The following is a 27,132-nucleotide window of genomic DNA, read 5'->3' on the forward strand; positions in this document are numbered from 1 at the left end:
GTAGATATATAGCTGAGTCCCTTTTCTGTCCACCTGTAACTGTCACAACATTGTTAAATGGCTACCCAGTTAATCAGCTGTATCCTAATACCAAATAAAAGGTTAATAAAAGAAAAGAGTATAATCCCAGGAGAATGTGCTCCCAAATATGGCTGCCACCAGTATCTACAGGCCCCAGGGCAAGCCAGGCAGTGGCCCCTCTGCTTCTCTGTGAAGCTTGGGAAGATCAGGGAGATGACCTTTGGAGAGTCACTGAGGACTGGCAGATTGCAGTGCTTTATAGGGAATTACTGCAAGAAAAGAAAGAGAAGACAAACACAGATGATTCATTTAAAGTATCTTTGCTCATTTTAATCAGTCCAGTTTTCAAGAAAAGGATCAATTCCGAAAGAAATAGAGGAAAGATTAAAATGAAGACTATAATCCCATATAATCTACATATGCTATTTAGTTGCTGGTATTTAAGCGGGGGGCGCTATAGTGAATATGTTTTCCGATAATCTATCTACAGACTGTTTTCTGCCTAGAGTCTCCTAGTTCAGTGTTGTAGGACATTAGATCCTAATCATTTTTAAGAAAATTTAACCAGCAGATTTAAGATTAGAGTTATCAGGTTATTTGAGCCTCTCATTGCATAATACCTCTCAGTTATATTAATGTGTAATTTGTGTGCATTATTAAAACTTGAGTGTAATAAGAGCTCAAATAAAAATTTAATTTAGAACACAACACAATAAAATTAAAATCTTAAAACTTAATATTTTGCATGAAGTTTTTTTTTTTTTACTTAAAGGATCTGTCATTTTGGGGGCTCCAAGAGAAAAGCCTGTTCTTTGTTACTAAGTCAAAGGAATAAGCCTAGTCTCAAGAGTGTGTGTGTGCATGTGCTCATGAAGGTGTGTGGACCTTCAGAATTATGAAATAATCCTGTATTCTTATTAATGCTATAGTTGGCAGGTTGTGCTGGAAACATAACTATGCAATAGTCTACAGGGATTTTAATGGATTCAAGTCACTAATATATCCATTCATTGCTTCCTAAATGTGTATAAAAAAAAAATTGCCACATACGAGTTAGAGTGATTAAGTTAGGTGGAAAAATTTATTTCTTAGATTATCAGGTAAAGATTTGGACTGCTTGTTTGTTTCATTAGCAGACTGAATAAAAGAATATACACGAATTAGTTTATTTTGCTTCATTGCTTTTGTCATTCCTTAGTTATGTGTATTTAACAGCAGATACTGTGATCTGAAGGTTGAGATATAGCACAGTTTAATGAAATATATTGCTTAAGGTTTATATGCAGGTCAGATAACATGGGCAGATTATTTTACAGAACTTGACTTTATTTTTTATTTTTTTTTTCTTCTTCAGAACTTGACTTTAAAAAATAGTTACCTGTTATATTTTGTTTAGCTTGTATTGATTTCCTCTCTTCTGTTTGAATTATTTAAATAGTATAGTAAGGGGCACAATGGAAAAGATTTTGTGGGGTTTCACATGTGAGAAAACACAGTATCAAAACAATTTGAGCAGATTTATTAAACTGAAATTTAATTAATTTTTTATTAAATTTGCTTTAATAAAAATTGTTCTCAAAGAATAATTCTCAGAATCTTCTCTAAAAATGGCATATATGCCCTCAATCATTGTACAGATAAGAAACTTGTCGTTTTTAATCTGTCTGGAACAGTTATATGAGTACATTAATAGTTATCAATGTGAATAACTTCCGAGTTCTATACTTTTCATTTTTTTCTTGATTCTGTTTTTAATTTCTCTGAAGTTTAGGAAAAGTTAGTGGGGATTGAAACCAAAGTAATGAATAGATCTTTTCATATTATCTTAAAATACTACAACGTACAATAGAAGACATGTTAAGAAATGAAGGAATAATAATCCATGAGGAAGTGTATTCTTTGATAATCAAGTCTTAAAACTTTAAAATTTGGGAAGAATGTTATCAAATTGCTGTGATTTTTATTTTTACTGCATTTTCTTTATATCTTTTACCTAATTCTGCATTTGAAGTGTATCAGTTGACCTAGATAAATAAAAATGTTTAAAAAGAAATGTTTCTTGTTACTCTATTTAGGATCCTTTTACATTAGTTATAGTGATTCCCTACCAGTTAATTCACATTAGGTGTTCCTTAGTACAGAAACCTGCTTTTCCATAATGAAATGAATGGCATTAGTTTATAGGTAGTATCACTAATAATAGATTTCACATGGTGTTTTTCAGATAATTTTCTGTCTTTTTGCAGTTGGTATATTGAAAAAGGAAATAACAAAATATCAGTGCTAACATAAAAGGTGAAGATTCTTCTCCTTTATATGTTCTTCTGAGTTATCCTGTTAAAAATTGAAGACTGTTTAGAAAATAGCAAAATGTAGCCTACCTTGAGGAATAACCAAAAAGCTGAGTGGATGTGTCTTAGCAGGGTACATAGACACGAGGATGTGGCGAAAGTCATGTCAATTTTTCGTGTTCTTCCTTCTTGTATGTAGTAGTGTAGATGTTTTAGTTTTGTTCTCCATTGATGTGAATCCTCAAAACAGAAATTGTGGATGTGTCCTTGAAATACAAAGATAAATTGAAAGATGGTGACCTCTGCAAGTGTCCTGTTTTCTGTATTTAATCTTGAATATTTTCCTTCGATACTTTCAAAGTTAACTATTCATCAGTGTTATAGGTAACTTCTCTGGGCAAAATGACCTGTCATTTGTCAGTATGATGTAAGAACAGATGTAATCCTTAAAACTCTATTTCTCCCTTGTAAACGGAACATCTAAATTTTTAATAATTGAGTTGGATCTAATGGGAAAAACACAAAATAGGCATCAATTCATTTTATTTAAAAATGATTTTTTAACTTCTGACATAGAATTTCAGTGCATATTGCTGCATTTTATTTTCATTTAGCACTATCTTATTTTTCTTTTTACTAAAATAGCTTTATAATACTATAAAGGAAAAATACCCAGTTTTTGGTATTTAAAGTTGTTATTTTAGAAATGGCACTTTTTGTCTTTTCTGGTTGATATAGTTATCTTTTCCAAGAGATGCTTTGAAATTACTGGTTTTATAAATGGTTCTTTGTGTATGTGTGTACATATATTACATATATATGTAGATTAATAGTAATAAAATACAGCGTATGTATTTTCTTAAGTATTTTATTTTTTATTATTCCAAATAATCATTTTCCATCTTGGTAAATATTTAGATGTATTACTAAAAAGCTAGTTTTTATTAGGTAGGTTCTGCCAATTGCAGATTTCCCTTTCAACTATTGAGGTTTGCTTCTTTCTTTCAATCCTTAAGGCTCACACCTCATTTTCCCTACACTTCTTTTCCTAACTTGAATACCGTACACATGCTCCTCCTTCCTAAAGTGCTTGGGTAGGTAATTTCTGAGAACTCTTCTTTTTAGGTGTAACTTTTTTTGAATCTCACTATTGGAGTGACTTTCTCTAGATGTTGTAGATAATGGTACTGATCTTAGGACCTTTAATGACTAGGGAGACAGAACTTCTGTGGGGTCCTTTGACAGCAGCAGGAAAGTTTTTTTCTTTCCTCTTCTATGAGGGGTTTTGGGAAATTGGCTGTAGTAAAACATAGAGAAGGAATTTATTCTGGTCTTTATCGTATATTACTGTAGTCATTGAAATGGGAATTGAATGAGTAAACGCTGTTTGTCTGTTGCTCCACCTTTCCTTGGGCCGAAGATTTAGCAATAGAGAAGGAGTGACGTTTCCAGATGTCTGTGGGATACAAGAGGAATTTCTGATTCCCAGATCTGATTAGATTTCATACTGGGAGTCTGACAACACTTGTGTTAGTGGAAGGGCTTTGTAGGTAAGAATGATGCCAAATAGGGATGATCCAAAGTGACCTCTATCTGGCTTTAAAACACTTTCATATGAATACATCTAAGCTAACATTTCACTTCAAACAAAAATAAAAATACAAAAGCCACATATGTGATGACCTTATTAATCCCAGCAAAGCATTTACTTAACAAGATGGGTTAATCCATGACCAACTCAGGCAGTGATGTTTTCTCAAAGCTTCTTGCATGCAGGCTGTGTACAGCAGAGTTTACACAAACATAAGCAAACAAAGAAGTAGGGTTAAGTGCTAATTTATAATGGAAAGGTGGGCAGGTGGACCAGTATTTGAACTGTTGTGTTCTGTGTTATATTTTAACCTTCATCGTAACCCTGTGAACAAGCGGAGTCATACGTTAAGAAGAAGTAGGCAGGATTTTAACCTATGTATTTGCTGCCCCAAACCTATGCACTTCATATACGGCTCCCAGTCTTACCCTGTATATTTCCCATTCCCTCACCGTTGAGAACAACCATAAACTATGCTGGTTTTACCTCCCTAGGACTCAAAATTTCTCATCTGTAAAATGGGACTGGTAACTTATATATTACATAGTTTTAAAGTTCTGTGCTTTTGGTTATCAGCTTTGGAAAGAGGGATTTGGAAAGATAGATGTAATAGAGGATGGATGTTAGGCTTTGTTTTGCTTTGTTTTTTGTTTTCATGATTCAAGTTGTTTCCATGAGATTTAGAAGAGAACATATTTGACCAGAAAGAAGACTAATTCATAAAAGTAAACACTGTTGATAATAATACAGAAGATTTAAAGTCACATAGGGGTAAACTTCACTGTAGTAGGAATGTGTGATGAATAGATAGATCTGTATGTTTTGTTTCATTTTTCTTTTTTTGGCCGAACTGTTTGGCAAGCTGGATCTTAGTTCCCTGACCAGGATTGAACCTGCTCCCCCTGCAGTGGAAGCGCAGAGTCTTAACCACTGGACCGTTTGGAAAGTCCCACACCTGTATTTTGGTATTTCAAAAGTTAGAACCTATTTATAAACTTGGAGGTCAGAGAGAGGATGCAGACCTGTCTAGCACAAGATAGGCCAAGGTGATGTTCTTAAATGAAGCAGTGGATTGCTGAACATTTTATTTCTCTTGTGATCAGCAAAAATTTCAAGACACTTAAATTGGACACAGCACTTGGATTAACCACAGACAAAATAGTTATTAAATAATTGAGTTAGATTTACCTTTATAGAGAGATGCTTTTAATGACTATAGAAAAACAAAGTTCATCATTATACATTGATGATGTGTGGTTGACAGATACCAAATGGGAGAATGTGAAGTTTGATAACCTTTTATGTTGTAAACATGGAATGCTTAGTGACTGCATTTTAAATTGGAAATGTTTCCATGTGTAATTTTACTTGAAGTTGCTATTTTGATGTTTTTAAAAGTCAAAATTATCTTAGTAGCAGCACAGTTGTTTTAGCATCCTAGAGGAACAATCAAGTCAGAGGAAGAAAAATAGCTTCATGCTTATTCCCTCCTGTAATAAATTGATAGAATCAAATTGGAAGCATAGATAGCTGCTTCTGTTATTAATGTTCTTGGTTTTTCTAGCTCCTCTTAGTGGTTTGATTTTATTTTTTCCTTCAAGAGATACTTATTTTAAAAGGATCTTACCTCTTAATTTTGCTGTGTAGCAGAAATCATGTTTTAAAAGAATACCATAAATTGTCCCCATCAATTAGCTAATATTCATACTTAGTGATTCAAAATCCAAGCCTTGATGCTTAGTTCTTTAAACATATCTTACTTAATTTTGGTTTGCTGATAGTGTGAGATGACCTTGGGACACAAGATGCTTAATTGTGATTTCTTGTTGGAAGGCAAAATTGGAAAAACAACCTTTCCTTAACTTTATTAAAGTTTATATAGTACTGACTTGTCATTGTTTGAATATATTAGATATGAAAAACGACAGTGATAATTTATTTTCATTTTAAGTATAATTAAAATGTGAAAATATTGCTGTCTTTGTTTATGATGAATACTAAATTTGAGCTAAGCTATAAGGTGTGCTGTTTGGAAATATGGAAGATACAAGAATGAAGCCAGATAACAAGTTTATGCTTGTATATCCTACTGATGAAGACTTTCAGACAAGTTATTTCCATGGGTAGGTGATGTTACTCTGCATGTACATCTGCACTTATACTTTTTGCATGAGTTTACATGTAGGAGTGGGTACAATTTTGACTTGACTGTTGACCTGTTGCCTCAATTTGGTGGTTGTGGGTTGTGGGGTGGGGGAACGTGAGGGCAAGAGGTTGTGAATGGTATTTATGATACAAATTTTTAAATAAGTCTCTTATTTTTTCCCAAACACAAAACACTTAATAAAGCCCTTTAAAAAATAGAATATTTGGTCAAATAGTCAATATTGTACTTGACCTTCATATCTTCTGCAACCAAATATTTGGACATCCCACATTATCTTGATTCCATAATAATCATTTTGAACTCTGACGAGAACTCCATAAATGATACAGCTTTCTTTTCTTTTTTGAAAAGAAAAACCACAAACATGAACTAATATTTTACTATTTGGTCTAAAATCTATTACTAGCTGATACTAAGGCCACACTGTTGAATTTTATGAACTTGATGTACCCTTTTGGGGAAATTGGAAATTATTTTTAAGTAGTCAGCTGAAATTGTCATGATCGTCAGAATTTCATATTGTGACATGTCTGTTCCTTATACGGTGGCACCTAATAACTCATTTACTTTTATGTTTGGTCATTTTTTTATTTTAAAGTGTTGCCGCATAAGCCTGTGGTTTGGGAACTTAGTCTTAAGAGATAAGTGCCCCAAGTGTGTTTCATGTTTTGTTTAGTGACAGTTTACACAATGGATGTTTGTATTAAAACAGCAGTCCTTCATTGTGTTCTATTTTAATGATTTATTGGCATATGTATTCCTTCATAGTCAAGAGTTTCATAAAATAGGTGTGTTTAACGTTAATCTATTAGATATTAGAAATTTTTTTTCTGGAATTAAGTGATTTGCTTGCACTTAGTAATAACTGTTGGAGGAGAAAAAGCATTTTATTCAAAAATAGCGGTTAGTAGTAAGGGATATGCTTCATAGTTGATTGAAAATGATTTTTGCTTTTTACCTTTATATTAGAAAAGGTAGCACTAGCATTTTAAAGCATGTATCTATTTTACAAGCATGAATATTGAATTATTTAGCATGAATCACTGCAGTGTAATTACTTCAGAGCTCAGCTGCCCTTTTCAGCAGCTTAGGGTGATTTGGAGGTAGAAGGGCTCTCTTTATTTTTCCAAAAGTTTTAATATCTTCCTCTCAAATAACCCATAAGGTTGTGTATCACTTCCTTGGAGTGTCAGCTGGTTGTTTTTCTCAGGGAAAAGACAATAGAAATATCCCTCACAAGACATCCAAATCCTGAAGATGGATTTTATGAGTATTATCTTTTTGCTGGGGGCTTCCCAGGTGGCTCAGTGGTAAAGAATCCGCCTGCTGTACAGGAGATTCAGGTTAGATCCCTGGGTCTGGAAGACCTCCTGGAGTAGGAAATGGCAACCCACCCCAGTATTCTTGCCTGTAAAATCCCATGGGCAGAGGGACCTGACAAAGAGTCAGACCCGACTTGAGCACGCACTCATCTTTTTATAGAATGTTGTAAAATACATAACATCCCTAATACTATAAAAGGGCTTTACTGGAAATAGATGTTGGGCAAGTAGAGCTCTTGAAGTAGGAAAATATATATTTGACTTTCTTCTTCGATTCTACTAGGGACTTTTAGTATTAGCTACTAAGAGGAAGAAACTAGATTGATCCTCTTAAAAATATATAAATTCAGTTTTAATAGTTTGCATCAGTGTTTCCTTTAAAAAATCAGCTTTACCTTCTCTATAGTCGTCCCTTCTCTTAATCTTTTGCCCTTTAGCAGAATGACAGGAATTGAATGTAACTTTTGTTCAGTATAGTCTTGTCTTTGTTCTTCATAATAACACCCTTTCCCTCCTTCTCAAATGTGTCCCTCATCTTTGTAAGCTGGAGTATTTCTTTCACTTTCATTTCATGTACAAAATAATTAGATTGTATAAAGTGCAGCTTTTCTGACTAGGTAGAATAATAAGATAAAGGCAACAGGCATTTAGGGGGCTTTTAGTTATAGAAGTATTTTTCACCCCATGAGTTAGATACAAGTATACATTTTTTTTCCTCCCTAGATGGACCTCCAGTTGTAGCTCATTATGATATGTCTGACACCGGCTCTGAGCCAGAAGTGGTAAATGTGGACAATTTATTGGCGGCTGCAGTAGTTCAAGAGCACAGTAATTCTGTAGGAGGCCAGGACACAGGAGCTACCTGGAGGACCAGCGGGCTTCTAGAGGAGCTGAATGCGGAGGCAGGTTGGTCTCCCTATCCCTACCCCTCCTTCTCTGATGGTATAATATGCATGTGTCCTGGCAGCTCTTTTCCTTGCTTAGGAAAGCAGGCCAACTAGAAACATCTAACATTAGATGATTGCGGCTATCCAGGATGTCCTTTATAACTGAAAAGATTTGGGGTAGCATGTCATTTGTATTTACTAATCAGAAGAAAGCAAAAATGAGAATATCTAAGACAATAATTGTAGGCATAGGTAAATTTCAGTAGACATCTTGAGTTAAAAATGCCTAACATATGTAAAAATCAGCCAGATGACCTGATACTGTCTCCCCACCCCACCCCCAAACCCCCCCAGCCCTCCCCACCCAACCACCACCAGTGGATTCCCTCACTTAACTCTGAACAGGGAGTGACCTTGCAGTCCGCCCTGTGGACTGTCCACTGAAGTACCGCACTGTTGTTCTGCCTCTTGTGCAGTGTCCCTGTTAATTTCTCTACACTAGTTCTCATTTTGTCTTTTCCAACTCTTCAGTTGCTGTCTCTCAGGAAAATCTTTCTCCCTGTCTTGCATTGTTTATCTTGGTTCTGTGATGATTCTTAAGAGTGATGTTTTATTCTCTAAGAAACCTATTGCTGTTACCTTTGAAAACCTTGCACAATGCCTCCAAGTCTCCTTCAGTATGTTCCCCAAACCTCTTTCTTCCAACATTCTTTCTAATTTAAACCTTTTTCTAAAAGTACTAGTGTTTTTAGAAAATTTTAAGAAAAGAGGTAGAGGGGATTGAGAGACAGACTTCTTACATACTGTGTATTTTCGTTATTGTTATAGAGGTATTTTAGTTTTCTAGTTAACTTATAAATTCCATTGATTTAATAACTACCTAGACTATTATTTTTATGGGAAATGAGTTGTGTGTTACAAAAATAGCAGTGGGCTATGATTTAGAACTTTATTTATATTGAAGTTCTTAGGAAGTAAAAGACAATTCTACAGATCATTGTCATTAATTCATTTCATAATCCTCAATTAGAACTAAATAAAAAAGTTTCTCTTTATTTGTTGAGCTTCCGATTAATTTATTGTGACTAATTTTGGAACAGGACCTCGATTTAGTTTTAACTCTGTTGTGACTGCTAACTGCCTACCTTGGACAAGGTGATTCTCCTCTGGATTTCAGTTTTTATTTGTATCAACACTTGCTTTGCCCAACAAGTGTCTTTTAAGTGTTTATTAATATGTATTGTGTATATATTGTAACATTAAATGCAGTCTGGTCGGTAAATGTAGACCACTTTATTGTGAATTGTTAGGAAAAATATGAACAGTTACTGTTTGTTTTTTTTTTGCTTTTCATAGAGAGTTTTAATATTAGGTTGAACTCTTTTGAATTGTTAATATTTGAGTTTCTGATCTACAACCAATTTAGCAGTTTAATATGAATTAACCTAACAGTGCAGCATTTGGGCGTCTTACCATATCATTAAAGTCACCAGCATTGGTGCGGGTGGGGAAGCTTCACATTTTCAGGTTCAGGTAATTGTTAGCTTGATCCTTTAAAACCACCTTAGCCTTTGGTGCTTAGCTCTAAATTCTAAGAAAGAAAACATGACAGAAGTATTTGATGAGGGAAACACGCATGACTTCCTTCCTCTATTCTTCTCTCTCCACTCCAGCACTGCCTTGAAATTGATATTTAATATTTGGTATTCCTGTGTATTCCTTCATAGTTTTACTGCATTTGCTTTGTATCTGTAAACAAGCATGTTTTAATACTAAGTAGTATTACATAGAAGGTAATCATTTGCCACTTGCTTTTGTTTTAGTTCAACATGTTGTGAAGTTTGTTCTTGTTAAGTACTGCTGTAGTCCATTCACTTTTCACTGCTGTTTAGTATTCCAGCATATGCATATATGACAGTAGACGTACCATTCTCTTCTTGAACATTTATGATGCTATTTGAAATGATGCTACCATTAACATTTCCTGTACGTGTCTTTTGGTACATGTGTGATAATTTCGCTAGGATGTAATATATCAAGAAAGCACATGTATGTATTGGGCCATAAATCGTGTAGATTTTTGTGTATCATAGGACATGGACATCACTGTTCAACAGATCCCCATGGTATTTTCTTATGAAGCCATTTACTGATCGTTCAAAGTCTTTTTTTTTTTTTTTTAATCTGACATGCAGGTATGTGAGTAATGTATTTGTGTGTGTACTCAGTCATATCCAACTCTGCAACCTCGTGGAGTGTAGCCTGCCCGGCTCCTCTGTCCATGGAATTTTCTAGGCAAGAACACTGCAGTGGGTTGCCATTGTTGTCTCCAGGGGATCTTCCCAACTCAGGGATTAAACCCAAGTCCCTTGCGTCTCCTGCATTGTCAGGTGGATTCTTTACCATTTATTAATACCCTCTAGTCTTGATGTAATTGTCATAGTGGGAACCTGTTTTGTGAATTTGAATATACTTAATGTATCATAACAAAATGTTCATAGAATTTATGCTTCATTGCCAGTTTATAGTTTTGAGATTTGGACTGTTAGTATCAATTAGATCATCTTTCTTGTGTTTGGAGTTTAAGATAAATGTAGTGGTTAATCATAGTCTTCCTTCTCTCCCTCCCAATAAAATAAAAGCCAGTCACTGAGTTAGACTGTTGAGTGTCTCTGTACACTGTACACTGTATTGGTTGCTCAGTCATGTCTGACTCTTTGTGACCCCGTGGACTGTTAGCCTGCCAGGTTCCTCTGTCCATGGGGCTCTTCAGGCAAGAATACTGGAGTGGATTGCCATTTTCTTTTCCAGGGCATCTACCCCACCCGGTGATTGAACTGTGTCTCCCACATTGCAGGCAGATTCTTTACCATCTGAGCCAGCGGCTTAGGATGGATACTCAGTGTCTAATTAATAGCAACATTTCAGACCAGGTCTACAGCCCTCCATTTAGAATCACATAAGTAATCATTAAGTGGCTTGTAGCATGTCTCTTTTTCTAAGCAACTAGATGTTCTAGTGGAGAAGCTAATGGCAACCCACTCCGGTGTTCTTACCTGGCAAATCCCATGGATGGAGGAGCCTGGTAGGCTGCAGTCCATGGGGTCTCTGGGAGTCAGACACGACTGAGCGACTTCACTTTCACTTTTCACTTTCATGCATCAGAGAAGGAAATGGCAACCCACTCCAGTGTTCTTGCCTGGAGAATCCCAGGGATGGGGGAGCCTGGTGGGCTGGTGTCTCTGGGGTCGCACAGAGTTGGACACGACTGAAGCGACTTAGAAGCAGCAGCAGCAGATGTTCTAGTACGCAAAATGGTTTTTACTGTTTAGTTTTAGTTTCAACCAAGGCAAAAGAGTTGAAATTAGGAAAGCCACTGATCAAGAAAAGACCTAAAATTTCCTTTTCAGCTCTTGCCATAGGTTTACTTTTTCTCATTGATGCTAGAATTAAATAGTGTAGTGGGTGGCAGCCTCCTGTGAGCAAACAGCTGGATTTTGAACAAGCAGCCTCTTATGGACTGTGTGACCTCACGTAAGTTATGCAAAGCCTCAGTTTTCCTTGTCAAAACTGAGATAAAACTAGTATCTACCCTCAAAGGTTATTAACGTGAAAATTCTTAAAGACATTGGAATACCAGACCACCTTACCTGCCTCCTGAGAAACCTGTGTGCAGGTCAAGAAGCAACAGTTAGAACTAGACATGGAACAACCGACTGTTCTCAGATTGGGAAAGGAGTACGCCAAGGCTGTATTATTGTCACCCTGAGAATTTAACCTCTATGCAGAGTACATCATGCCAAATGCTGGGCTGGATGAAGCATAAGCTGGAATCAAGATTTCTGGGAGAAATACTAATAACCTCATATATGCAGATGATACCACCCAAACAGCAGAAAGCAAAGAGGAACTAAAGAGCCTTTTGATGAGGGTGAAAGAGAAGAGTAAAAAAGCTGGCTTAAAACTCAACATTTAAAAAACTAAGATCATGGCATCTGATCCCATCACATTATGGCAAATAGATGGGGAAAAAGTGGAAACAGTGACAGACTTTATTTTCTTGGGCTCCGGAATCACTGTGGATGGTGACTGCAGCCATGAAATTAAGACATTTGTTCCTTGGAAGAAAAGCTGTGATAGACCTAGACAGCATATTAAAAAGCAGAAACATCACTTTGCTAACAAAGGTCTGTGTAGTCAGAGCTATAGTTTTTCTAGTAGTCATGTACAGATGTGAGAGTTGGACCATAAAGAAAGCTGAGTGCTGAAGAATTGATGCTTTTGAACTGTGGTGCTGGAGTCCCTTGGATTGCAAGGAGATCAAAGCAGTCAATTGTAAAGGAGGTAACTCTCAATGTTCATTGGAAAGAGTTGAAGGCTTATTCACTGTAAATGTAGATGAGGCCAAGAGAGGCTGAAGTCTGAAGTACTCTTGGTATAATCATTACACTAAACTAATTTAGAGGTCCCCCTGCCTCGGAAATTAAAAATTCTAAACAAATCTCATTTTTTCCATCAGCCTTCTTTTTAAGAAGGTGGATTATGAACATTCTCTCCATCCTTGAAATTGGGCTGGTAATCTTGATTTGTCCATAGTACAAGCTTAGTTGTAGTGAAGAGAAAAAAAATCTTGGGTTTCCTGTTCTTAGAGTAGGGCTTTTAATAATCAGACCAGAATGACCATGTTTCTGTTGTTAGCACTTTAAAATCATTGTATCGAGTCTTGTGAAGGAGATTTTGTTTAGCTGCTACATGTGGACTGTAAGATTTTAGGTTTCTAATCTCCTTTTCTACCACTTTTTAAAGTTGTTTTTAATACTTTTGTTGAAAAAGCTCAACACAAGGTAATGATTTGCTTCTTTTAAAACTCTATGAGTACTTAAGATAGTAACCTTTTTTATATTTAACATTCCACTGTCACCACTATGTAATAATTTTATATACTGCAAATAGGCTTACGACTAGTTCTCATTAGATAGCTGATTTAAAAAGAAAATATTTGCCCTGATAATTTAGTTACTGCCTTTCGTGGTCTACTTTCTGACTTATTTATGTGTTGAAAAGGTCTGTAGTAGGAGGACAGAAATTTAGAATTAGTTTTCTCATGAAATGAAAGAAGTTATCTTTTCAAAAAGCTACACAAACAAAGAACTACACAGAGACAGCCAGCTGCCACAATAACTAAATATACATCTTCTGCTTTATTTTCAGTCAAATACATGGTAATTGTGATATTTACGCTTTTTGTGCAGAGCTTATTCTAGAATAGGAAGAGATTACTACGACTGACAGTATTTGAAGAACCTCGTGCATCTTTGACTCACTTGTGTGTGATTTAGGCCCTGCTCTGCTGTTGGATTCCTTTGAGGTCTAGGGGCATTGGTTGGGGCCATGTAGGTGTGACCCGAAGGCCAGAGAGTGTTCACCTCTGCGCAAGAGCTTCCAGAGGAATGTGCGACTTTCTGAAGAGGGTAACGTTGAGAGAAAAGGACTGATTGTTCTGGCTCTGAAATAGAGGAGTGGATGCATTCCTGACTTACTGGAGAATGCCATGGGGTCTCTTGTAGAGCATGGCGCCCCACAGACTTGGTGTGTGGCACATTTTATTTAAAGGCTCTGAGAGGAAATGTGGCAGAATACTCACATCATTAGTTCAGAGTTGTTAACGCTCACCAGGAAATTTGTTTGTATCCTCCCACCAACCCCACCGCACCCTCTGGCCCTGTTTTGTCTTAAACTGACTTTTGGACCAAGCAATAAAGAACATGGGTGCATTGAGGTGTCAGAATCATAGGCCTGCAGGGGAGGCAGCATTTTCAAGAAAGTCATGTTTCCACAAGGAGGCAAAGAGAAAGTTCAGTGCCTTTTTCCATAGAGCTGGCATTCCATAGGGCAGTGGAAAACTTGTAGGAAGGTGAGTGGTAGGTGGCTAGAGCAAAGGAGAATAACAGTTGAGTAGGGGACAAGACCGGAGAAGGCAATGGCAACCCACTCCAGTACTCTTGCCTGGAAAATCCCATGGACGGAGGAGCCTGGTGGGCTACAGTCCATGGGGTCGTTAGCAGTCGGACACGACTGAGCGACTTCACTTCCACTTTTCATTTTCATGCATTGGAGAAGGAAATGGCAACCCACTCCAGTACTCTTGCCTGGAGAATCCCAGGGATGGAGGAGCCTGGTAGGCTGCCACCTATGGGGTCGCACAGAGTCAGACAAGACCGAAGTGACTTAGCAGCAGCAGCAGCAGGGGACAAGACTGGAGGAGGGCATAGCGACCCACTCCAGTTTTCTTGGCTGGAGAACCCATGGACAGAGGAGCCTGACGGGCTGCAGTCCATAGGGTCGCAGAGTCGGACACAACTGAAGCCACTCACCACACATGCACACAGGGGACAAGACAGTCAGATGGGCGGCCCCAGACGGTTGAATTTTGTGAGTGGGCAGGAGGGTAGAAGTACATTTTACTTCTCATAACCATTGGTTTCCCTCTTACCTCCTCCTAATGCTTTCTCCTTTTGCTTAGCTATACTTACACTGCTCCTTCCTGCTACGCTATTCCTCTACCTTATCAGACCCATCACACAGTCCTTTTTCAGCTCCCCCTAGTTGCATCTTTCTTTCTCTGTCTAGTTTGTTCAGCCCAACTCTCCTTTGCTGATATCCTCAGCTCCTTATATAGTTGACTTTCTTGTACTCAGCTGGCCAAGTCTGATCCCTGGATGCATACTTTAGAGCCTTTATCCATGCTGGAGAAAGTCAGATAGTTGAAAAGTTGAGGGTCGTATTAACTTCCTGATTTGCAGCCTCACCTTGGCTCTCCTTTCCTTAGGCATCATTCTTCACAGTGGCTGGCTCACTTTTCTAAACCTACTCTAAACTGACTTTGCTCTCCTACTCACACCTGTGCTCTGCAGATGGCCCTCTGCATTCTTTACAGATCAAGATCACCTCAGCTTTCTGCCATCAAAACTGTTTGCTCTCTGCCTTTTTTCTAGATATGGCCGGTAAAAATAACTATGTACACGTATACATCCCCCTCCTGCAAACCCGTGTTCCTCTTGGTGCCATCTATTGCCGTTTCCTCCACAGCCAGATGTCTTCAAATGTGTCTGCTCCTTCTCCCCTTCTGTTCTTCTCCAGCTTGCTTTGCTGCAATAGCTTCAGTCCCATCATTCCTCTGAGGTTCCCCTGGCCAGGGTTGTGTATGGTCATCTTATCACCTGTTCTATTGGGCTATACTTAGTCCCTCCTCTTATTGTGTCTCTCTGTTGGGCATTGTAGGCACTTCTGAGAAATGCTCTCTTTATGGTGCCCTGGCTTCGTATCTTCAGGTTTTCTGTCTCTTGGTTGACCTTGGTGAGCACCTCTTCCTGTGCCCATCCCTTAATTATTGGTTTTTGTCAGGGTTCTGTTTTAGGCCCCCTTCATTCCTCTGGATGAACTTTATCTTCTCCGCTATTGGGAGGACTTACCTATTATTTCCTCTCTAGACTGATGACCTGAGCTTTAGAACAGTAGTAACTTCAACTGCCTGTTTTCAGCATCTCAGAAGCATATCATCATCATGCTCTAAGCAGCCGCCCTCAACATGTCCGTTGGTGCACTGAATGCCACCAGTTACCTACATCAGAAACCTTGGCGTCAGTTTTTCCTTTGCCTAATTTCCAAGATTACTCACTGTTTGTTCTTACAGAAATACAGACTGTTCCTCCTTTTGTTTCTTTCCTGGTTCTGCTGCTGCTGCTGCTAAGTCACTTCAGTCATGTCCGACTCTGTGCGACCCCATAGACGGCAGCCCACCAGGCTCCCCCGTCCCTGGGGTTCTCCAGGCAAGAACACTGGAGTGGGTTGCCATTTCCTTCTCCAATGCATGAAAGTGAAAGGTGAAAGTGAAGTTGCTCAGTCGTGTCCGACTCTTAGCGACCCCATGGACTGCAGCCTACCAGGCTCCTCCATCCATGGGATTTTCCAGGCAAGAGTACTGGAGTGGGGTGCCTTTGCCTTCTCCGTTTCCTGGTTCAGCCATAGCCATTTCTCACCCCGGAAACTGTAGCAGTCTAACTGGTTTCCTTGCCTCTAATATTTCTTGTCCCGCTACTGGTTCTGTTTCCATACTTGAAAAAATTTTAAATTCAAAATCCGATCATGTCACTCCTCTGCTGAAATCCTTCATTGGTTTCCTACTTTTCAAGGTCAAGTCAAGACTCCTTACCCATGATCTGACCTCTGCTGACTTTACCAGCTCATTTCTCATTACTTTTTTTTTTTAACTACCATTACCCCAGATCTCACCCTAAAGGGTGATTTTCTGCCCTGAAGGGCTACAGAGTGTTCCTTGTGCTGCTTTCCTTCACCTGGGCCTGCTCTTCCCTGCGGGCTCAGTGTCCTTGATTGTTCTCCAGTCTAGGAATGGTCCTTTTCTCTGTGCATGCAGGGCATTCTTTGCCTCCCTCTCCGACTAGTTTTCAAACCATAATACCAGCGGACTGGTTTTTGTATACCCTTGATTATCCTCAATTATATCCTTGACTATATTGTAAGCTTGCTGAGGGTGTAAACTGTGCCTCCCTCATTCGTTCCCTGGAGCAGTCCTAGCACTGAGCGCAGTGCATTTGTTGTTGTTCATTCGCTTAGTCGTGTCCAGCTCTTTTGTGACCGTGTGGACGGTAGCCCACCAGGCTTCTCTGTTCATGGGATTTTCCAAGCAATAATACTGGTGTGGGTTGGCATTTCCATCTCCAGGGATCTTCCTGACCCAGGGATTGAACCCATGTCTTCTGCTTGGCTAGCAGATTCTTAACCACTGAGCCACCTGGGAAGCCCAAACACAGTGCATGCTGCTGCTAAGTCGCTTCAGTCGTGTCCAACTCTGTGCGACCCCATAGACGGCAGCCCACCAGGCTCCCCCGTCCCTGGGATTCTCCAGGCACGAACACTGGAGTGCGTTGCCATTTCCTTCTCCAGTGCATGAAAGTGAAAAGTGAAAGTGAAGTCGCTCAGTTGTGTCCGACTCTTCGAGACCCCATGGACTGCAGCCCACCAGGCTCCTCCGTCCATGGGATTTTCCAGGCAAGAGTACTGGAGTGGGGTGCCATATCATGTCATAAATAAATGTTTACTTTAGAAATAAATAGATGAAGTATACTGTTAGAGCTGCGCACAGCAAGTCTACTTGAAATATTGACTGTGGAAAAGCTGAAGTTTTAGAGAAAAGGGAGACTGTCAATTTGTATTTCTCCCGAGCAGTGCAGTTGGAACTATGTACATGACAGCAGTCTGACTACAGCATTGAAGTAGAAATGAGACAAAAGACTTTGCCACAAACAAAGTAGTGGGGTCAGAGCAAGAATATCGGTTTACCAAATCCAGGCTTAACCAAATTCCACTTAAGCAACCACCCTAGATTTAACAAAACTGGGTTTGTCTGGTGGATGTCACCTCTGTATGCTTGTAGACTTCAACATCACTGCTGATACCACACACAATCCTATCTGTTCTTTAATATAGATAGGATTAACAAGCCTGTGTGCTGTGTGTTCAGACACTCAGTTGTGTCCAACTCTTTGCAAACCCCATGGATTGTAGCCTGTCAGGCTCCTCTGTCCATGGAATTCTCCCAGCAAAAACACTAGAGTGGGGTGCAATTTCCTTTTCCAGGGGATCTTTCTGATCCAAGGATCAAACCTCTGTCTCTTCCATCTCCTGCACTTGCAGGGCGGGTTCCTTACCACTAGCACCACCTGGGAAGCCCACTGACAAGCCTGTGCAGACTGTAATACAATTTCAGTCACTGGTTGTATCTAGAAGACTTGAATCTTCTGTTTTCTCATTTATGCATCAGTTTCAATTGAAGAAAAAAAGGTAAAAATAATATTAAAGAATTGTAAAAAAGACCCACAATCACATTCAAATTCCTTTACTTTTCATAGCTTTTAACCAGCACATACATATTTTTAGTGTTATATGTAACTCTCTGGGTGTTATACATATATTTTCCCCAAGTTTCTACATAGCAATCTGGTGAGTATCATTTGACATCATGACTCTGCTTATTTAAAGTGTATTCTATAAGGCTAAATTCTCAGAGGTGGGATTATAGGGTCAGAGGATATAAATTATAAGTCTTTTTTGCTTGTGGGACTATCCAAAATTTTCAAAAAGGATTACACTACAAGTTTGCAGGAGTGTGAAACTACAAGGTTTGTCTTGACCTTGAAGCATAGATATGAGTAAGGTGAGAAGGGAAGAGAGAGTTGTATATATAAAATCTTATTTATATTGGTTTAGTTGACCTAAAGATCCTCTTGATGAGGGTGAAAGAGGAGAGTGAAAAAACTAGCCAAAAACTCAACATGAAAAAAAAAGAAAAAAAGGCTAAGATCATGGCATCCAGTCCCATCACTTCATGGCAAATAGAAAGGGAAAAAGTGGACCTAGTGACAAATTTTATTTTCTTGGGCTCCAGAGTCACTGTTCAGTGACTGCAGCTGTGAAGTTTAAAGCTACTTGCTCCTTGGAAGGAAACTATGACGAACCTAGACAGCATGTTAAAAAGCAGAGACATTACTTTGCCAACAAAGGTCTGTCTAGTCAAAGCTGTGGTTTTTCCAGTAGTCGTGTATGGATGTGAGAGTTGGACCACAAGGAAGGCTGAGCACCGGAGAATTGATGCTTTCGAAATACGGTGCTGGAGAAGACTTGAGAGTCCCTTGAACTGCAAGGCGTTGAGTCAGTCCTAAAGGAAATCAACTCTGAATATTCATTGGAAGGACTGATGCTGATGCTCCAGTTCTTTGGCCATCTGATGCACAGAGGCAACTCACTGGAAAAGACCCTGATGGTGGGAAAGATTGAAAGCAAAAGCAGAAGGGGGCAGCAGCAGATGAGATGATTAGACAACATCATCAACCCAGTGGACATGAATTCGAGCAAACTCTGGGAGATAGTGAAGGACAAAGGAGCCTGGTGTGCTGCAGTCCATGGAATCTCAAAGAGTCAGACATGACTTAGTGACTGAATAATAACACCAGTTGTTGGAATTTTTTTTTTAAATAGGAAGAAATAATTTTGTATCAGATGACAATATATTTAAATAAAAATACATCTTTAAAGAGTAAATGAAAATTTATACCTGTTGCAACTCTGTTTATTCCATGTTTACTCTTAGACATTCTGAAATTCATCCTTCTAAGTCAGAACATTCAAGAGCTGAATAAATAGGTTTTTAACTCTTTGTCTCTGTTTTTTTTTTTTTTTGGCTGTGACATGCAGGATCTTAGTTCTCCCAACTAGGTATTGAACCTGTAACCCCTGCATTGGAAGCGCGAAATCCTGTCTAACCAGAGGAGCGCTGAGGAATCCCTCTGAATTTTAACTCTTTTTAGAATTGTTTACACAGCTGTGTACTTTGGTGCTATGCCATTAACCTGTATTGAGAGTCAGTTCTATTAAACTCATGTTTAGTGTTGGAAAATGTGTTTTATTGCACCATGGAATAGATGCTTTGTGAAGATCTTTGTGAGAAAGTCCTTATAGGCTCCAGTGCTTTCCAGGGTGAAGCACTGTGTGGTGCTTTCTGTCTAATGAGGAGTGTCAACAACGTACAGGTTATGTATTTCAGTTTCTCAGGGCAAAAATTACTATTTGCTTCTAGTCTTCCCCTTTAGATGCTGTTTTGGGTTCAGGTCCCCCCTCCCCCCTCCCCCTGCACCCTCATCAGTGATAGTGCAGAGTCTTAACCACTGGACTGCCAGGGAATTCCCTTGGGCTTGATTTTGTCAAATCTGGATTCCTGGAGAGAAAATTGTTAAAATTGTTTAAAATTGAGAGAAAATTATTAAATCTTTTGTAAGGTTTCCCAATGTAACTATGATATTAATAATTCTTTTCTTTACTCCATTTGTGCCTTTGAGCTTGTTTGGTTTAGAATTTTGTTATATTAAAATGATAAGCAGTAGAGAACCCCTTTGACCTGAGTGGAGACAAACCTACCTGCAGGTCATTTAAAAGCAGAGTAGAATTTAATGCAAAAAGCATCACAAAATAGAGTATTATTGCAGTTTATATATACCTGCATTTATATACACAAACTTGTCAGAATACTCTAGAATTTTTTCTCCTAAGGAATGGCAGTAGAAAGCAAGAGAATTGGAGTTCTTACTTTTATGTACTTCTGTTGTTTGAACATTCTTTTAACAATCAGTATGTATTGTTTAGTTTTTTTAATTTGACGTGGTAACAGTTTCATGGAGGCAAGCTTTTATAAGGGTACTCTGTTTCAGTGATTAAACTGAGAGGAGAAATCCATCAGTGCGATGTTTCTGCTGCTCTTAAGGAATCAAAATATAGTGCTTAGTTTTTTCTCCCCTTTCTCTCTCAGGTCATTTGGATCCAGGATTCCTAGCAAGTGAGAAAACATCTGCTGGCAATGCACCACTCAATGAAGAAATTAATATTGCCTCTTCAGATAGTGAAGTGGAGATTGTGGGGGTTCAGGAACATGCAAGGTAGGAAATTAATTAGAAGAAAATGGTATGGCATGCCATGGCATGGCTGGCATGAATGTTGGGAGCTATTTCTCAGCTTCCTGTAGTTTAAGAAATACATTTTGATTATAGACACTTGATGGGCTTCAGAATGTATTGCAGATTGTCTTATATCAGAAACATCTTGGCCACACATGTATGTGAACCAGAACTAATGTTTTTCTCTTATTTTTAGCAAATGGCTAGATGGCTTAACAGATTTTTCTGTTACGGCAGAAGTATCTCCATACTAACCCCCTTCTCACCCATATTTTCTTGCCTTTCAGTTTATCTTGAAATATATCAGGAACAAATAATTGGAAAATCTGCATTTGACATCACACCTCTTCTTAGAGCACCTCTCCTTATCTTCCGTGAAAAGTTACAAGTTACTTTAGTCAGTTCCTAACAGTATATTTCTGGTGATGTTCATGTGATTTAGGGCATCTTGTTTCTTAGGAATTAAAAAAGCCCTAAGGCATTGAATTAGTGTGCAGTAGTATAAAAATAATTTTGTGAAGTTTATCATTTTTTAAGATAAGAGAGAGCAAACTGTAGCCCATGGACCACGTCTGGCCTGCTGCATCTTTTTATATGGACCTCAAGCTGCGAATTGTTTCTACGTTTTCAAATGGTTGGGGGAAAAAATCAAGACATGTTTTGATGTGAAAAAATTAAATGAAATTCAAATACAATTTATTTATCCATAAATAAAGTTTTGTTTGAACAGACCATGCTTATTTACTTACATATTGTCTATTTTACAGTCCATTGGCAGAATTGCGAAGTTTCTTCAGACACCTTAGGGTCCACAGAGCCAAAGATATTTATTGTCTAGCTCTTTGCAGAAAAAATTTACTGACTCTTCCTTTAAGATATGGTCCTAAGAATTAGTTGCAGCCCTGTCAGAGATATACCTGAGGAACATTTAACACACACGTACAAAACAAAACCTCATCTTTGGAAAAATCTGTATTCTCTGTGGTGAACAATTTTTCTCCTGTGCCACAAGAGTTACGATTTTGTGATTTCCTCAAGTTGGTATACAAGATAGTATCTTGCCTTATTTTTAGATCTGATTTTGATCTTTGGTTAGCAAGATAATAAAACATTCACCAGCACTGATTTCTTCTGTTGACTTATTTTAAAGGTGGATTTAGGAGTGGAGAAGTGGGGGCACAAAAAACACATGCACATAAATTGAGGAATACTTTTTCTAATGAGAACCGATTTTAGTTTCTGAAAGGATTTTTTAGTTAAACAATTGGGGCTTTAAGGGTGTAGAGTTAAGTTGTAATTTATCAAGCCATCTCCCCTTAAGTGGCTAATTCTCCATCAGAACACTTTCCCTTCTATCTTGTATTCATGCCCTAAGTCTGTCTGCTTAGCTGCTTCCTTTTTTCTCGTCTTTTTAAATGGTTATTTCCCCCTATTCTGGTGGAAAGACTTTCATTCTTTACCTTTCCTTTACCTCATACTTTCTTCTCTTCCTTAATAAAAAACTCTTTCCTGTTATATTCTCTTTCATTTTCTCATGTTATTTCCTTCCAGCTGACTTCATCTGACTTCTTCAGATGAAGAAGATAGAACTCCAGATTTCTTCCTTTAGCATACATTTGTCATTATTTTATTTCAGCACTGTATAAATATAAAAGACGTTATTAGACTTTAAGCCCCATGTCAAGATCTTTCTAGAATATGATAATATTTTCCATTCCCAACTCTGTACCATAAAACTTATTCTGCCTATTGACTGATAGATTGATGTAGGTTAATTATCTTCTGTTGTGCCAGGAGCACATTGTCCAGTTACCAACTTCCTCTTGACTTACTATTCAAATTTTAATTCAGTGTTACTCATGTGTTCCTACTTAAGTAGGAAAGAATAGGTCATGACCTGTGTTGTCTATTTAAGTTCTTGCTCATTCTGAGACATATCACTTGCTCAGTTCAGTTCAGTCGCTCAGTCGTGTCCGACTCTTTGCGACCCCATGAATCACAGCACACCAGGCCTCCCTGTCCATCACCAACTCCCGGAGTTCACTCAGACTCACGTCCATCGAGTCAGTGATGCCATCCAGCTATCTCATCCTCTGTCGTCCCCTTCTCCTCCTGACCCCAATCCCTCCCAGCATCAGAGTCTTTTCCAATGAGTCAACTCTTTGCATGAGGTGGCCAAGGTACTGGAGTTTCAGCTTTAGCATCATTCCTTCCAAAGAAATCCCAGGGCTGATCTCCTTCAGAATGGACTGGTTGGATCTCCTTGAAGTCCAAGGGACTCTCAAGAGTCTTCTCCAACACCATAGGTCAAAAGCATCAATTCTTAGTCACTCAGCCTTCTTTACAGTCCAACTCTCACATCCATACATGACCACAGGAAAAACCATAGCCTTGACTAGCCGGACCTTTGTTGGCAAAGTAATGTCTCTGCTTTTGAATATGCTATCTAGGTTGGTCATAACTTTCCTTCCAAGGAGTAAGCGTCTTTTAATTTCATGGCTGCAGTCACCATCTGTAGTGATTTTGGAGCCCAGAAAAATAAAGTCTGACACTGTTTCCACTGTTTCCCCATCTGTTTGCCATGAAGTGATGGGACCGGATGCCATGATCTTCGTTTTCCAAATGTTGAGCTTTAAGCCAACTTTTTCACTCTCCCACTTTCACTTTCATCAAGAGGCTTTTGAGTTCCTCTTCACTTTCTGCCATAAGGGTGGTGTCATCTGCATATCTGAGGTTACTGATATTTCTCCCGGCAATCTTGATTCCGGCTTGTGTTTCTTCCAGCCCAGCGTTTCTCATGATGTACTCTGCATAGAAGTTAAATAAGCAGGGTGACAATATACAGCCTTGACATACTCCTTTTCCTATTTGGAACCAGTCTGTTGTTCCATGTCCAGTTCTAACTGTTGCTTCCTGACCTGCATACAGATTTCTCAAGAGGCAGGTCAGGTGGTCTGGTATTCCCATCTCTTTCAGAATTTTCCACAGTTTATTGTGATCCACACAGTCAAAGGCTTTGGCATAGTCAATAAAGCAGAAATAGATGTTTTTCTGGAACTCTCTTGCTTTTTCCATGATCCAGTGGATGTTGGCAATTTGATCTCTGGTTCCTCTGCCTTTTCTAAAACCAGCTTGAACATCAGGAAGTTCACGGTTCACGTATTAACTCCTGCCAATTCTCCCTTCTTTATTGTTTCTTTGTGCCTAGAAATGTTACAGATGCTACTACTCTTTTCATGGATTTCCCCAGTGGCTCAGCGGTAAAGACTCTGCCTGCAGTGGGGGAGACACGGGTTCAATCCCTGGGTCAGGAAGGTCCCATGGAGGAGGGCATGACAACCCGCTCCAGTATTTTTTGCCTGGAGAACCCTGGAGTCTGGTGGGCTACAGTCGATAGGGTTGCAGAGTCAGACAGGACTGAAGTGACTGAGCACGCACACCTTTCTTTTCAGATTCTTTGTTTAACTTTCCTTTCATAATGAAATCTTCAGCTTCTTTTCCTACCAATTATTTTTGTTATCTGTAGTTAAAATTATATTATTTCTGTTAAAACTTGTAGATTTAAATTCTAAGTTGCTCTCACCTTCAGTACACACACACACTCAAAGATTATCTTTAGTAGACCCTTCTCTGAACTTGCTACAGTCTTTTATTCAGATTGTCATTTTACTCTATGAACAGACATACTTATTTCAGTCTTAACTAAGCCAAATGACTTTGGGTACCTTTTAAATAACATGCTATAACATTACTTTTGAGGACTTTTTCTTACCAGGCTCTGAAATATAAAGATGTGTTTTTGTTCTTCAAATTCTGATCTTTTAGTTTGAGTCCTGGGGAAATCATATCTTAGCAGTAACAGCTTTATCTTAAAATCTCGGTGTTGGTTAATAACTGTCCATACAATGGAAGATGGGTAGGGTTGACAAATTCTATTGGAGTACTTTGAATGGACTCTTTCATCATTATGAGGGGATCTCTTATTTTGGCCCTTGGTCTAGGAATGAGTAGAATCTCACTGACTGTTGTGCCTTTCTCAAAAATTTTCCAGCAGTTTTATTTAGAAGAAGCCTGATAGTCTTTCAAACATGGAGGTTAAAAAGCTGAGAAGCAAGTTGGGGGGTGGGGGTGGGGGAGTGAGAGGCTTTCTTATTGGTTGCTTCGAAATTGCCCCTTTAGCTGGCTGTATCTCATCTGAAATTTGTTTCTTTTACAGGTCTAGGGTTGCAGTTATGAAGTATTGATGGGCTTCTGGCAGGGTTATCGCTTGGAAGAAGGTTTTAGGTTTTGATCCACACCTTTGTGTTCTAATTGGATTTTTTGCATGCATAGATGTTTGTTTGGATTTAGTTGTCCTTTTCTTGTTTTTCCTTTTGGTATTCTACCTTGTGGGCTTTCTGAGAGCTTTAAAAAAAAACAAAAACTCAGACTTCGTTCTTGAGTTGTTCTCTTTGAGATTGTGGTTGTTCTGACTTGCATTGGATACCATTTTTCCATATTGGAAACATTCTGTTTTGTTGACCTTTGCACTCAGTAATTCTGGTTATGACTTGTCTTTTTTTTTTTTTCCCAATAAACAGTCATTTTTCTTTTCTTGCATGCTAACATCTTTCCCTGCTCTTTCATTTTAGATTTTGACATATCCCCTTAGCTTACGTGTTTCTTCTAGTTATAGGCTAGAAAGCATGCTTCCTTAACTTGAATGCATCTTTTATGGCTGCCTTGGTTGCTGTGATGAACTCTTGTCGTTGTCTACATGTCATTTCTAGGTGTTATTTTTGGACAGTCCAGTTTTATAAGGTGCTGTTTGCTAGTGAGATGGGAACTTCTCTAAAATCTCTGGTTCTTCTGCACCCACTTAATTTTGCCATAAGTTTTAAGTTATGACCGTCTTGCCAATATTTTTCTTTATCCTTTGACCTTTTTCCTTCTTTCCTTCTGCCAGCCTCATTGGTAATTCCCCTAGGAAGATGAATGCGTGTAGCATGGGTCTTTATGCCATGGAACTGTGTTGGAACAGTTCTTTCAGTACTTGTTCTCTGAAGCTTTTATGAATAATCAGACTCTTATCTCCTTTCACAAACATGGTCCTGTGGGCATTGGTTAATGTTGATTCACCCGTCAGCAGAAGAATTAGTGTGAGAAGGCTTTTGCATTTAAGACTGATTGAATCCTAGAACCACTTGCTAACATTAACCCTCAAAAAGCAAGGGGGGTGGGTGAGCATTTCCCTGAAGCTACAAGGATTCACTCCACCTTCAGTTCAGAAAAATAAGTAGGAATGTTATCTAAGAGGTCACCTTCAGGATCTGTAAATGAGAGCAAAAAATGATTAATTTTTAATGTTGTTTTCTTAGAATAGTAAGTTAACTGTATCAACAGCTGATCATCAGAGCCTGCCCTCTTTCTGTGTTTTTCTTCCTTTCTACTCCAAAGTCTCTCCTTTATTGGTTTTAGTGTATGAAGAGCAGGAAATTATTATATCAAAACTTATTGCTTATAAATAGTGGATTGGTGGGGGAAATGGAAGTGAGGCCTAAGCAGTTTTTCTTGGCTATAAGACACAAAATGCGACTCATTTTATAGACCTGTTGCCAGTCATATGCAGAGTAAATGCTTTGTGAGGAAAAAGCTTGTGTCTGCACTAGAATTTGATTGGACCAATTGTAAAACAGATGAGTATATTCCCACCCCATATCTTTCATAATAGAAAAAGGATATGTGCTAATACATGGAACTGTTTTATGTTAGTTAACCTTCCAAAATTTTGAGCTTCTCACATCCTTCTTTTTAAAAAAATGTATTTTTATTATTTATTTGGCTGCACCAGGTCTTAGTCCCTGCCTGAGGGTCTAGTTCCCTGCCCAGGGATCAAGCCTGGGCTCCCTGCACTTGGAGGGTGGAGCCCCAGCCTCTGGACCGCCGGGGAGGCCCCTCACATGAGCCTCCTTTATAGGGCCTCTGTGGGGTGAATAACAGTTGTTGTAGTCCCATTTCTTCCTGCATTTTTTTTTCCTTTTTATCTAAGGTATTCTGTAAAGTACCATCTTATAAAATAGAGCTTGACCTTTTTCCCCCTGTACTTAAAAAAATGTGTTAAAAGTCTTGTTCTATCCTCATCCATCTCCTGGCTACCATTTTATTTAAGGTGGTTGAGGTCTTAAATCATAAAAATTTTTTTGAATGTTTTTTTGGCTTATAACACACAGAGAAAGGCTATAAGTTTGCATTCTAGCTTTTGTACCCATACCCAAGTAACCATCATTCCGAACAAGAAACAGAAGTCCCCCTGTGCCACTTCTTAATTATAGCTTCCCCTGTCCCCCACC

The 27,132-nt window shown here is 38.6% G+C and overlaps 1 protein-coding gene across 6 annotated transcripts in view; it reads left to right on the forward strand.

Moving 5' to 3' along the window:
• The window catches only part of C24H18orf25 (chromosome 24 C18orf25 homolog), an 85,610-nt gene that overhangs the window by 50,864 nt on the left and 7,614 nt on the right, over positions 1–27,132 (forward strand). For 2 of the 6 annotated variants that reach the window (XM_024984404.2, XM_024984403.2), the window contains exons 3-4: positions 8,116–8,298; positions 20,659–20,785. In XM_024984404.2, coding sequence (XP_024840172.1) covers positions 8,116–8,298; positions 20,659–20,785 — 310 coding nt within the window. 6 annotated transcript variants of the gene reach the window in all.

The sequence above is a fragment of the Bos taurus genome, chromosome 24, assembly GCF_002263795.3.
Source record: "Bos taurus isolate L1 Dominette 01449 registration number 42190680 breed Hereford chromosome 24, ARS-UCD2.0, whole genome shotgun sequence".
Classification (NCBI taxonomy): Eukaryota; Metazoa; Chordata; class Mammalia; order Artiodactyla; family Bovidae; genus Bos; species Bos taurus.